The following is a 12,062-nucleotide window of genomic DNA, read 5'->3' as shown; positions in this document are numbered from 1 at the left end:
GAATCACTCTTTTTCTGTCAATCAGGTCATTGACTCCACCAAGTCCTCGATCACCCTGGAATGGACCAAGCCAGTCTTTGACGGCGGCATGGAAATCATCGGTTATAATATTGACATGTGCAAGGCCAGTCTAGAAGAGTGGCACAGAGTCAACAAGCAGACTTGCATCCACACCAGGTACACAGCCAAGGGCCTGGTTGCTGGAGAGCTGTACAAGTTCAGAGTCAGTGCTGTGAATGGATCTGGAGAGGGTGAATCCTCAATGATGCCTAACGCTGTTCAGGCCCTTGATAGACTTACATCTCCTGAGATCGACATTGATGCCAACTTCAAGCAGACTCACATTGTGAAAAATGGCGGGTCAGTCACACTCTCCATTGCCTTCCGTGGCAAACCAGCTCCTCTTGCTACCTGGTCCAAGGTAGACAGTGAGCTGCCAGTCATGGCAGACATCAACACAACAGATTGCTGCTCCACTCTGACCATTGAGGGCTGCACAAGGTACGAGGCTGGCAAATACACCCTGTCTCTGGAGAATAACTGTGGACGCAAGTCCATCACATTCACTGTCAAAGTGCTGGACACACCTGGGCCCCCAGGAGCCATCACCTTTAAAGACGTTACCCGCGGAGCCATGACAGTTATGTGGGATGCCCCCACAACTGATGGTGGAGCTCGTGTCCACCACTACATTGTGGACAGGCGTGAAGCCAGCCGCCTGGCCTGGCAAGAAGTCAGCACCAAGTGCTCTCGACAGATGTTCAGGGTAGTTGGTCTTGATATTGGTGTACCTTATCTCTTCAGGGTGATTGCTGTTAACCAGTATGGCCAGGGAGAACCTCACGAGATGTCAGAGCCTGTTACTGCTACAGAAGAACCTGCACCACCCAAGAGAGTGGATGTTGTTGACACCAGCAGTTCAACAGCCTCCCTGGTGTGGCTGAAGCCTGAGCATGATGGAGGTAGCCGCGTTAGAGGCTATATCGTTGAATTAAGAGCCAAAGGCACCGACCGCTGGATTGTTGGTGGAGAGACTAAGTCTCTGAAGATGCTGGTGGAGGGTCTGATCGAGAATACTGAGTATGACTTTAGAGTCAAGGCAAAGAATGATGCTGGAATCAGTGAGCCCCAAGGCACCTTGAGCTCTGTAGTCATCAAAGAGCCTCGTATTGAACCAACTGCTGACCTCAGCGGCATCACTAACCAGCTCATCACCTGCAAAATCTCCAACACCTTCACTATCGATATCCCCATCAGTGGCAGGCCCGCACCCAAGGTAACCTGGAAGCTGGAGGAGATGAAGTTGAAGGAGACCGACAGAGTCTGCATTAGAACCACCAAGGAGACAACCACTCTGATCGTCAGAGACAGCAAGAGAAGTGACAGCGGCAAGTACTACCTGGTCTTGGAGAATTCTGCCGGTGTGAAGACGTTCACAGTGACGGTACTTATTGTTGGCAGACCAAGTCCACCCACAGGCCCTGTCGTAATCTCTGGGGTCTCCTCAGAGTCTTGCAGTCTGGCCTGGTCTGAGCCAGCTGATGATGGTGGCTCGGAAATCTCCAACTATATTGTTGAAAAACGGGAGTCTGGCTCTGCATCCTGGCAAGTGGTCAACTCCAGTGTCCAGAGAACCACCATTAAAGTTACTCATCTCACCAAGTACATGGAGTACACTTTCAGAGTGTGTGCTGAGAACAAGTTTGGAGTCAGCAAGTCTACTGAGTCTGCTCCTGTTGTCATTGAGCATCCATTTAGTAAGTTCTGTTCAATAGTAATACAAACAATGCTAAGGTTTTGCATATTTAGATGATGTACACTCTATGATTTTGATTAAGTTCAAATAAATGATCTCTATTCTGACTTCCAATTTATTTCCAAAGTTCCTCCAAGTCCTCCAAGTCGTCCAGATGTGGTGTCTGTGTCCGCCAATGTCATCAACATCAAATGGGATGTTCCATATGCCGATGGTGGCAGCCAGGTGTCAGGCTACTGGATTGAGAAGAAGGAGAGGAACACCATCTTGTGGGTGAGAGAGAACAAGCTGCCCTGCCTGGAGTGCCACTACAAGGTCTCCAACCTGATTGAGGGCCTGGAGTACCAGTTCAGGGCGTATGCCATGAACATCGCCGGACTCAGCAAGGCCAGCGAGGCCTCCAGACCTGTGATCGCACTCAATCCTGTTGGTAAGTCAACTTTCAAATTTTATCTACAGACCTTCATCGTAGAAACCTACAGCTGGCTCATATTTGCTGTAAGAGTCACTTGATGTATTAACAGAAGAACAACAATCAAAGGGAAATTAATCACCAAATACCTTGTTTATAGAGCGATGATTTCGGGAATTTTTCAGACAAAATATCAATCATTTTATAGAAAAACGTTATATAATTATTGTCCAACAGACTACAATCAGTCCAGATCATATCAAAGTTGTCATGTCATGATAAAATCCTCCTCCCCCTCAGATCCTCCTGGTAAACCTGAGGTCACTGACATCTCACGCTCCTCCGTGTCATTGTGCTGGACCGTGCCCTTCAATGATGGCGGCAGCAAGATTGTTGGTTATGTGGTGGAGAGGAAAGTCTACAGCACAGACGAGTGGGACGACAACCGCTGGCTCAAGTGCAACTACACCACCATCACCGAGAACTACTTCACTGTCATCAACCTTGTAGAGGGAGAGACCTTGGAGTACCGCGTCATCGCCAAGAATGCTGCCGGCGTCCACAGTGTGCCCTCTGAGTCCACTGGACCCGTCACTTGCAAGGACGAATACTGTAAGCATAACAGACTTGAGGTCAACATTGTCAGGATGTTTGTATTCATGTCTTGTTTTTATCGGGAGCTTACTGTTGAATATGTATTGATAACATTTAGTGGGCTCATGATTTCAAGATATGATGTTTTGGATTGTTTATTTCTTAATTCTACTGTGGTTTCTTTTTAAATTATAGATTCATAAATGTGCATGGAGGCATAAAAAGAACTTAAAGATACCATCATTATTTGTTTCCGGTACTTTTCCTTACAAAGAACTCACAATCTATTCCATGACACAGCTCCTCCTAAGGCTGAGCTGGACAGCAAGCTGATCGGTGAGACCGTCACCGTCATGGCTGGCTCCGACCTGGTCCTGGATGGTGCTGTGGGTGGTAAACCAGAGCCCACAGTATACTGGGCAAAGGGTGACAAGATCCTTGAGCTTGGAGAGAAATACTCTCTGACGTACACCTCCACCAGAGCCATGGCTGTCATCAAGAGCTGTGACAGATACGACACAGGCAGATACATCCTGACTGTCAAGAACGCCAGCGGAATCAAGACTGCTTCCGTCAGCGTCAAAGTCCTTGGTGAGAGCAGTGAAACAGCAGCAGAGTAACAGTAGGTAGAGTGTTTAGAGACTGGTCTAACTCTCTATTTTTGACTTCCAGACACTCCTGGAGCTCCAGCTGATAAACTTGTGATCAGCAGAGTGACAGAGGAGAAGTGTACAGTTTCCTGGAAGATCCCTCTGGAGGATGGTGGAGACTTAGTCACCCACTACATCGTGGAGCGTCGTGAGACCAGCAGACTGAACTGGGTCATCATGGAGCCCGAGTGCAAGACACTCTCATGTGTCAGCTCCAGGCTGATCAAGAACAATGAGTACGTCTTCAGGGTCAGAGGCGTCAACAAGTACGGGCCCGGAGTTCCTCTGGAGTCTGAGCCTATCATCGCCAGGAACGCCTACAGTAAGCAGCTGGACTTTCTTATTCACCATTAAGTATTCCGTTGACTCAAACACGTGACTGGCCGCTAAATGTTGAGTTTTATATCTCAATGTTTGGAATGAGCTTTACTGACTGTGGCAGAGTGTGACAGTCTCCATCATGAGAACAAATTGTTTAAAACTGTTTACTTCCCCCTCCAGCCATACCATCCTCGCCAGGCACACCAGAGGTCACAGCGGTGGGTAAGGAGCACGTCATCATCGAGTGGCTGAAGCCAGAGAGCGATGGAGGCAGTGAGATCAAAACCTACCTGGTGGACAAGCGTGAGCAGAGCAGCACCAGGTGAGAACAGCTCCAGTTCTCTCTCTGTAAAATAAATATAGACTCTCTATGTTTTATTGGCCTCATCGTGCTCCTTTGTTCCTTCTTTGGACCAGGTGGACTCGCGTGAATAAGAATTACACCATCTATGACACTCGTCTGAAGATCTCCGGACTGCTGGAAGGAAGCGAGTACCAGTTCAGGGTGACCGCTGTCAATGCTGCTGGAGACAGCCAGCCAAGTGACGCATCCTCGTACATCCTCTGCAAAGACCCCACATGTAAGAGATAAAACTGTCTTAAGACTATGTTTACCTGATCTGGTGCACAGGTGACTGTTTTATAGTTTACTCTCCTTGTAGTGGCCTTTAACTTTCTACAAGGTACCTACGATATTTTTTGTTTGACGGAATAGAGATGAGACGAGCTTAACAACTGCTTGTATTTATCATTGTTTACTTCCAGACACCCCAGCTCCTCCATCAATGCCTCGCATCACAGATACAACCAAGCACAGCATCAGCATGACCTGGACCAGGCCCATGTACGACGGTGGCTCAGATGTCACTGGCTATGTCGTGGAGATCCTTGAGGAGGGCATTGAGCAGTGGTACCGCGCCACTGCCAAGGCTCTGAAGACCAATGAGTACGTGGCAGCTGGCCTGGCAGCCAATAAGAAGTACAGGTTCAGAGTCGCTGCCATCAACAGCAAGGGCACAGGAGAGTTCAGTGACCCCAGCGCTGAGGTTGAACCTCTGGAGAGAATTGGTGAGTCAGTGCAGATTTCAGACTTCAGTTTTTACCACCATGATAACCTTGTGCTAACAAAGTGCTAACATGCTAATATTTTATTATTTTTCTCTACTCTTTAAAAGTAATTAAAGTTAATCCTGCTGGATTTGCAGACCTTTATTTGAGTTATCAGATGGTTAGATGGCGCATTGCAGCATTTATGGACTCTCCCCTCTCTGTGCTCCACCCATTCAGAAATGCCTGACCTGGAGCTGGCGGAAGACCTGAAGAAAACAGTGTGTCTGCGTGCCGGAGGAACTCTGCGTCTGGTTGTGTTTGTCAATGGCAGGCCGACACCTGTGGTGGCCTGGAGGAAAACGGGTGTGGAGCTGCAGACCCGCGGCTTCATCGAAACCACCGAAAGCTACACATCCCTGATGGTGGAAAAGGTCAACCGCTATGACTCTGGAAAATACGTAGTGGAGGCAGAGAACCCATCTGGCAAGAAGACTGCCATCATCTTGGTTAAAGTTTACGGTATGTCCTCTGGAGTTTCCACAAACATCAAACAAAACAGGCTAAGTTATTTGAAAATGCCGAACATTATACATATAATACGATTTTTCTCTTTGATTCACCAGTTTCGCAGGTCAGTTCTTCTTTCAGAAGGTTGTGAACACATCTTTATGTTATATGTTCCTTTCCTGCAGACACTCCTGGTCCTCCAAGTTCTGTGAAGGTGAAGGACTACACCAAGGAGTCTGTAGTGATCACTTGGGATGTCCCAAGCATCGACGGTGGCGCTCATGTCAGCAACTACATTGTAGAGAAACGTGATGCCAACATGAAGTCATATAAGACAGTCACCACAGAGTGTAGGAAGACCCTGTTCAGGATCACTGGTCTGGAGGAGGGTCAGTTCTACTTCTTCAGAGTCCTGCCAGAGAACATCTACGGCGTTGGCGAGCCCTGTGAGACCTCCGAGGCTGTGCTGGTGTGTGATGTGCCATCTGTGCCTCAGAACCTCCAAGTCTCAGACGTCACCAAGTCGACTGTCACGCTGCGCTGGGAAAGGCCGCACCACGATGGTGCCAGCAGACTGACGGGCTACATCATCGAGGCCTGCAAAGTTGGCTCAGACAGGTGGAGCACTGTTGCCACAGTCAAGGCCTCAGTGTCCCAACACACCATCCAGTCCCTGATGGAGAACGATCAGTATCTCTTCAGAATCAGAGCCACCAACAGCAGGGGAGCCAGTGAGCCCATGGACACCGTCACCCCAGTCACCATCCAGGACATTAAGAGTAAGACCACGAATCAGAAAACTTCTGCTTTCATTTCAAACTTAACAGAATTATAAAAATGTAATCACATTCTTTCTGTTCCAGTTAAGCCTTCTATCGACATGACAAGCATTCCTCAGAAGATCGTCCATGTGCCCCGTGGAAAACCCATCGACCTCAACATCCCCATCAAGGCCAAACCTCAGGCTGTCTGCTCCTGGTTCTTCAATGGCAACCAACTGAAGGACAGCCTTGATCGCATCAAGATTGAAAGCAATGGCAAATACACACACCTTGTCATCCGCGAGACCACCATCAACGACACCGGAAACTATTCACTGCAGGTGAAGAACGCCATCAGCATGGCAACTGAAGTCATCAAAGTCATCATCCTTGGTAAGGAGTCTCACTTTCATTAATAAAGGTTGTCCATAGATCTGTAGGGCCAAATCTAACCAGGGGCTTAATTTTGTCCAACCAGACAAACCCGGAATCCCAGTTGGTCCAGTAAAGATCGAGGAGAATGACGGTGTGTCAGTGGCCATCAGCTGGGAACCTCCAGAGAAGGATGGTGGTGCCAACATCAGTGGCTATGTAGTGGAGCAACGTGACGCCCACCGGCCAGGCTGGATCACCATCTCGGAGTCGGTGACGCGACCTTGCTTCAAATTCACCAGACTCAGCGAGGGAACAGAGTATGTGTTCCGTGTTGCTGCCATGAACCGCTTTGGTGTCGGTGGCTTCCTTCAGTCTGAGGTGGTCGAGTGCAAGAGCGCCAAGAGTGAGTTCCCATCTAATCAAAAGCTTCTGTGTTTTTCTTACAGTTCTTAGGTTGCTTCCCATGGTAATCAATACATAATTCTTACTGTTTATTGAAGTAGAAAAGAAGACTCATTGTGATGAGGTTGAGTTAAAAACTAGGTATTTTAATAGTCAGTTGTGAGGTGTTTAATATAAATGGTTCAAACTTAATGTGGAGTGGTAGGATTGCTGCCTTCTGCCCTACTTTCATTCACATCATCTTTCATGTTCTGTTTTTCTTATTTACAGCCATCCCTGGACCTCCAAGCACACCAGAGGTGCTTGATGTCACACACGAGGGCATGACTCTGACTTGGCATGCACCCGAGGACAACGGTGGCTCCACCATCGCAGGCTATATCATTGAGCGTAAGGAGGCCCGTTCTGACAGGTGGATGAAAATCAGCAAGAACCCTGTCACAATGACCCGATACCGCTCCTCTGGCCTGATTGAGGGCCTGGAGTATGAGCATCGTATCACAGCCATCAACTCCAGAGGAGCTGGCAAACCCAGCGAGAGCTCCGCCATCACTGTGGCCATGGATCCCATCGGTATGTGGAGGAAAACTCACTTTAACTGCTGTGCTTGACTTTTAAATGCTCACTACTTATGTTAGATTAATATTACCATTGTAGAGTCAGTTCATTCATCAAACATCTCTGTGTGTTGGTCAACAGAACCTCCAGGTCCTCCAGTTCAGCCCAGAGTCACAGACAGCACTAGGACTTCTGTGTCTCTGGCCTGGCTGCCACCTGAAGAGGAGGGCGGCTCTGTCGTTACTGGGTACTTCATTGAGATGCAGAAGGTGGACCAGGTGGAATGGACCTTGTGCAACACCACTCCCACCAAGATGTGCGAGTACATCCTTACCCACATGCCCCAGGGCGCAGAGTACAAGTTCAGAGTTATCGCCTGCAACGCTGGTGGTGCTGGAGAGCCTGCTGAGATTTCTGGAGTGGTCAAAGTCCAGGAAATGCTCGGTAGAACAAAATTTCATAATAAACATTTATATTTACATAAAAAAAACTTTTACTAATGTACTTAACTGGTACTTGAACTTTTATTTCTGTAACTCAATTCATAAATCTACTGTGCATCTTTCTCAGACTACCCCGACCTCGAGCTCGATCAAATATACGAGGAGGGCTATGTGGTGCGGCAGGGCGGAGTCATCCGGCTGTCTGTGCCCATTAAGGGTAAACCCATCCCTATATGCAAGTGGACTAAGGATGGCCGTGACATCTCTCACCGGGCCATGATTGCTACCCATGATGACATCACTGAACTGGTCATTAAAGAAGCACACAAAGAGGATACCGGTACCTACGACCTTCTGCTTGAGAACAAATGCGGCAGGAAAGCCGTGTACATCAAGGTGAGTGTCTCATCTAACAAATTCTTTGATCCATGATTGGTGAAATGAAAAGTGCATTGGTAGAGAAAGTATATTTAAAACCTGCTCTGTGTGTCTCTGCACTTCAGGTGAAGGTGATCGGTCGTCCAGACACTCCAGAAGGACCCCTCGAGTTTGACGACATCCAGGCCAGATCAGTCCGTGTCAGCTGGAGGCCACCATCAGATGATGGCGGCTCCGACATCCTGGGATACATTGTGGAAAGGCGTGAGGTCCCCAAGGCTGCCTGGTGTACGGTAGATTCCAGGGTAGCCGAGACCTCACTCATAGTGAAGGGCCTGAAGGAGAATGTGCAGTACCACTTCAAGATTTCTGCTGAGAACCAGTTCGGAGTCAGCAGATCTCTCAAGTCTGACGGGCCTGTTATGCCAAAGACACCACTCTGTGAGTACTGTAACTGCTTCACAAATCCCAGCTGTTTTTTGTCCAACGTTGCTTTGTGCACTTACTAAACTAAACAATGATATCACTGACATAATACTTTACTTCCAGGCCCACCAGAACCTCCAAGCAACCCACCAGAGATCATGGACGTGTCCAAGTCTATGGTGTCCCTGTCCTGGGCCCGGCCCCGGGATGATGGAGGCTCCCGCATCACAGGATACTACGTGGAAAGGAGGGAGGTGTCCACAGAGAAATGGGTCCGCCACAACAAGACCCACATCACCACCACCATGTACAACGTCACCGGTCTCATCCCCGATGCAGAGTACATGTTTAGAGTGGTGGCTCAGAATGACATCGGACAGAGCGAGTCTGGTCCTGCTTCTGAGTCTGTGGTCTGCAAAGATCCATTTGGTGAGTTAGCGTTAAACAAAACAAGATAAAAAGAAGCTTTACTTTAAGTACATGTTTGCCCAGATGATTTGAGTTGACTTTTGGGATTGTTTGTAATAAATTCAAGAACTGATAATGAATTACTCCCTCGATACATATGCTTAGTTGATCCATAAAAACTGATCTCTTTGTGTCTGTTTCCTTTTAGACAAACCCAGCCAACCAGGAGAGATTGACATCATCTCCATCACCAAAGACAGCATCACCATCCACTGGCTCAGGCCTGAACACGATGGTGGGAAGGAGATTTTGGGCTACTGGATTGAGTTCAGGCAGGCTGGAGAAAGTGCCTGGAAGAAATGCAACAAGGAGCGCTCCAAAGATCGTCAGTTCACCATGGGTGGCTTGATGGAGGCCACAGAGTACGAGTTCAGAATCTTTGCAGAGAATGAGACTGGATTCAGCCGGCCACGCCGTACGCCTATGGGCATCAAGACCAAACTGAGTGGTGAGCTACCAAACAGTTCATATCCCATCAAACAGAGCGGCCCGATCATTATTTAATTTGTCTGATTATTTTTGTGAATTGCAAAAATAATATGCAATTAATAATGGTTCCTGGTTTAATGAGGGGTTTTTTAGATGATTGTATGTCATTATAATTAATGTCAGGTTAGATAAAGATTTTGATTTCACACATCATGATCAATGTGGAAAGAAGTTGATTTAAATCAAACTTTGCTGATGTTTCTGCAGTTGGTGAGGCTCCAGCTTTGAAGGAGGAGGTTCAAGATGTTACTACAAAGCTTGGCGAGTCCGGCACTCTGACCTGTGGCATCATTGGCAGACCTTTGCCTGAGATCAAATGGTACCGCTACGGCAAGGAACTGATCCAGAGCCGCAAGTACAAGATGAGCTCAGATGGCCGTAACCACTCACTTAGCATTCTGACCGATGAACAGGAAGATGAAGGCATGTACACCTGCAGAGCCATGAATGAAGCCGGGGAGGTTGAAACTAGTGGCAAACTGCGCCTGCAAGCTGCACCCCAGTTCCATCCTGGTTTCCCTCTTAAGGAGAAGTACTATGCTGGGGCAGGTACCAGCCTCCGCCTTCATGTTGTTTACATTGGACGCCCGATCCCTCAGATCATGTGGTTCTATGGAAAGAAGCCTCTGAACGCCTCAGAGAATGTGATCATTGAAAACACGGAAAGCTACACACACCTTGTTGTAAGGAACGTCCAGAGGAAGACCAACGCCGGCCGTTACAAAGTGCAGCTCAGCAATGGATTTGGAACCGTTGACACCAGCCTGCGTGTTGAAATCCAAGGTAACAACATACTCCTGAGAACAAGGAATAGAACAAAATAGTTTAAATATCTTTAAAATGTAATTTTAGTTTATGGATAAACCTTTGTTTCCATTTTTAACCGACAAGTCAAATTTACCCGATTTGTATATTCAGATTTAAATGAAGGTCATTGTTTATTTTATCTTCTCCAGATAAACCATGCATACCTGAGGGTCCTGTGGTCGTTGATGCTCTGCTGAAGAGCTCAATGATAATCAGCTGGAAAGCTCCGAAGGATGACGGAGGCTCCATGATCACCAACTATATCGTGGAGAAGCGGGAGGCCAAAGAAGGCGAGCAATGGGTCCTTGTGTCCTCCTCTGTTTCTGGCATCACGTGTCGTGTCCCCAACCTGATCGAGAATGCTGGCTACTACTTCAGAGTCTCCGCCCAGAACCAGTATGGGGTCAGCGAGTCTCTTGAGATCCCATCAGTGGTCATTGTCAAGAGTCCATTCGGTAAGTCAACTCAACTCTTTTTTTAAAGTTATATTTTTTGCCTTTTTGCCTTTATTTGATAGGATAGCTGAAGAGAGACAGGAAATGTGGGGAGTCGAGAGCAGGGGAAGACATGCAGGAAATGGTCGACCGGCCGGGAATCAAACCGGCGACCCCTGCGACCAGGACTGTAGCCTCTGTATGTGGGGCACTTAGACCACTAGTGCCCCACTCAACTCTTTTTTGTTTGCCATTTATGGCTTTTATAGCCAAACTGCAGGTATGCAGAAAATGTTCAGGCAAAAACAACTTTTGTTTGTTTTCCAGAAAAACCTGGCATCCCACAGCAGCCCTTCATCATCAGCTCCACCAAGAACTCCTGCGTTGTCTGCTGGAAGCCTCCGAGCAGCGATGGCGGAGCTAAAATCACCAGCTACTACCTGGAGAAACGTGAGAAGAAGCAGAACAAGTGGATGTCAGTATCCAGCAAGAAGTTCGTGGAGACCAACTACGAGGTCAAAGGCCTGCTCGAGGGCTTTGAGTACGAGTTCCGTGTGAAATGTGAAAACATGGGTGGTGAGAGCGAATGGAGTGAGATATCTGCGCCCATCATCCCCAAGTCAGACCAGGCTCCTCGTGCTCCTGCATTCAGGGAGGAGATCAGGGACATGACCGTCAAGTACCAAGCAAACGCCACATTTGTCACAAAGGTATTTAACTGCTTAACTGCATTTGGGGTCGGTTAGTATTCAATCAGAAAATGGGGACATGGAGATCAGTAAATTGCTCCCTGTATGTGTACAGTTTGGAAAATCTCAAGGTTTCCATTTTAAATTCAGTTTCAGCCACTCAAGTTAAATTCTAGTTGTGTGAGGAAATGAAGTCAAGACAATTTTGTTTTCTTAGTCCTTTTTTAACCAACTTATTTTTCCTCTGATAAGGTGGTGGGGTATCCCTTGCCTGTAGTGAAATGGTATCGCAGTGGAAAGGAGATCCTGGCAGATGGAACCAAGATCAAAGCCCTGGAGTTCAAGGGGGGTTACTATCAGCTGGTCATCACTACCGCTGATGAGACTGATGCCACCGTTTACCAAGTCAGAGCAACTAACTCCACAGGATCCATCTCTGCAACAGCCAACCTGGAAGTGGAAGGTAATAACATAAAGATATTCCGTGTTTCCTTCAACCCTACAAGTACAAGTTAGCAAAGTATTACACAAGTAATCCCAGA

The 12,062-nt window shown here is 47.6% G+C and overlaps 1 protein-coding gene across 1 annotated transcript in view; it reads left to right on the top strand.

Annotated features, from left to right (window-relative positions):
* ttn.2 (titin, tandem duplicate 2) overlaps nucleotides 1-12,062 on the top strand; it is a 198,922-nt gene that overhangs the window by 178,849 nt on the left and 8,011 nt on the right. Inside the window, 22 exon segments of the mRNA XM_034694393.1 lie at nucleotides 26-1,757; nucleotides 1,884-2,186; nucleotides 2,469-2,780; nucleotides 3,063-3,353; nucleotides 3,435-3,734; nucleotides 3,914-4,055; nucleotides 4,151-4,314; nucleotides 4,499-4,801; nucleotides 5,021-5,302; nucleotides 5,476-6,069; nucleotides 6,154-6,444; nucleotides 6,530-6,829; nucleotides 7,099-7,401; nucleotides 7,528-7,830; nucleotides 7,957-8,225; nucleotides 8,333-8,648; nucleotides 8,757-9,062; nucleotides 9,250-9,549; nucleotides 9,798-10,373; nucleotides 10,547-10,852; nucleotides 11,159-11,541; nucleotides 11,773-11,983. Coding sequence (XP_034550284.1) covers nucleotides 26-1,757; nucleotides 1,884-2,186; nucleotides 2,469-2,780; nucleotides 3,063-3,353; nucleotides 3,435-3,734; nucleotides 3,914-4,055; nucleotides 4,151-4,314; nucleotides 4,499-4,801; nucleotides 5,021-5,302; nucleotides 5,476-6,069; nucleotides 6,154-6,444; nucleotides 6,530-6,829; nucleotides 7,099-7,401; nucleotides 7,528-7,830; nucleotides 7,957-8,225; nucleotides 8,333-8,648; nucleotides 8,757-9,062; nucleotides 9,250-9,549; nucleotides 9,798-10,373; nucleotides 10,547-10,852; nucleotides 11,159-11,541; nucleotides 11,773-11,983 — 8,287 coding nt within the window.

The sequence above is a fragment of the Notolabrus celidotus genome, chromosome 10 (genome assembly GCF_009762535.1).
Source record: "Notolabrus celidotus isolate fNotCel1 chromosome 10, fNotCel1.pri, whole genome shotgun sequence".
NCBI lineage: Eukaryota > Metazoa > Chordata > Actinopteri > Labriformes > Labridae > Notolabrus > Notolabrus celidotus.
Note: the sequence above shows the minus strand (reverse complement) of the source record. Positions and strands in the feature narration are given on the sequence as shown.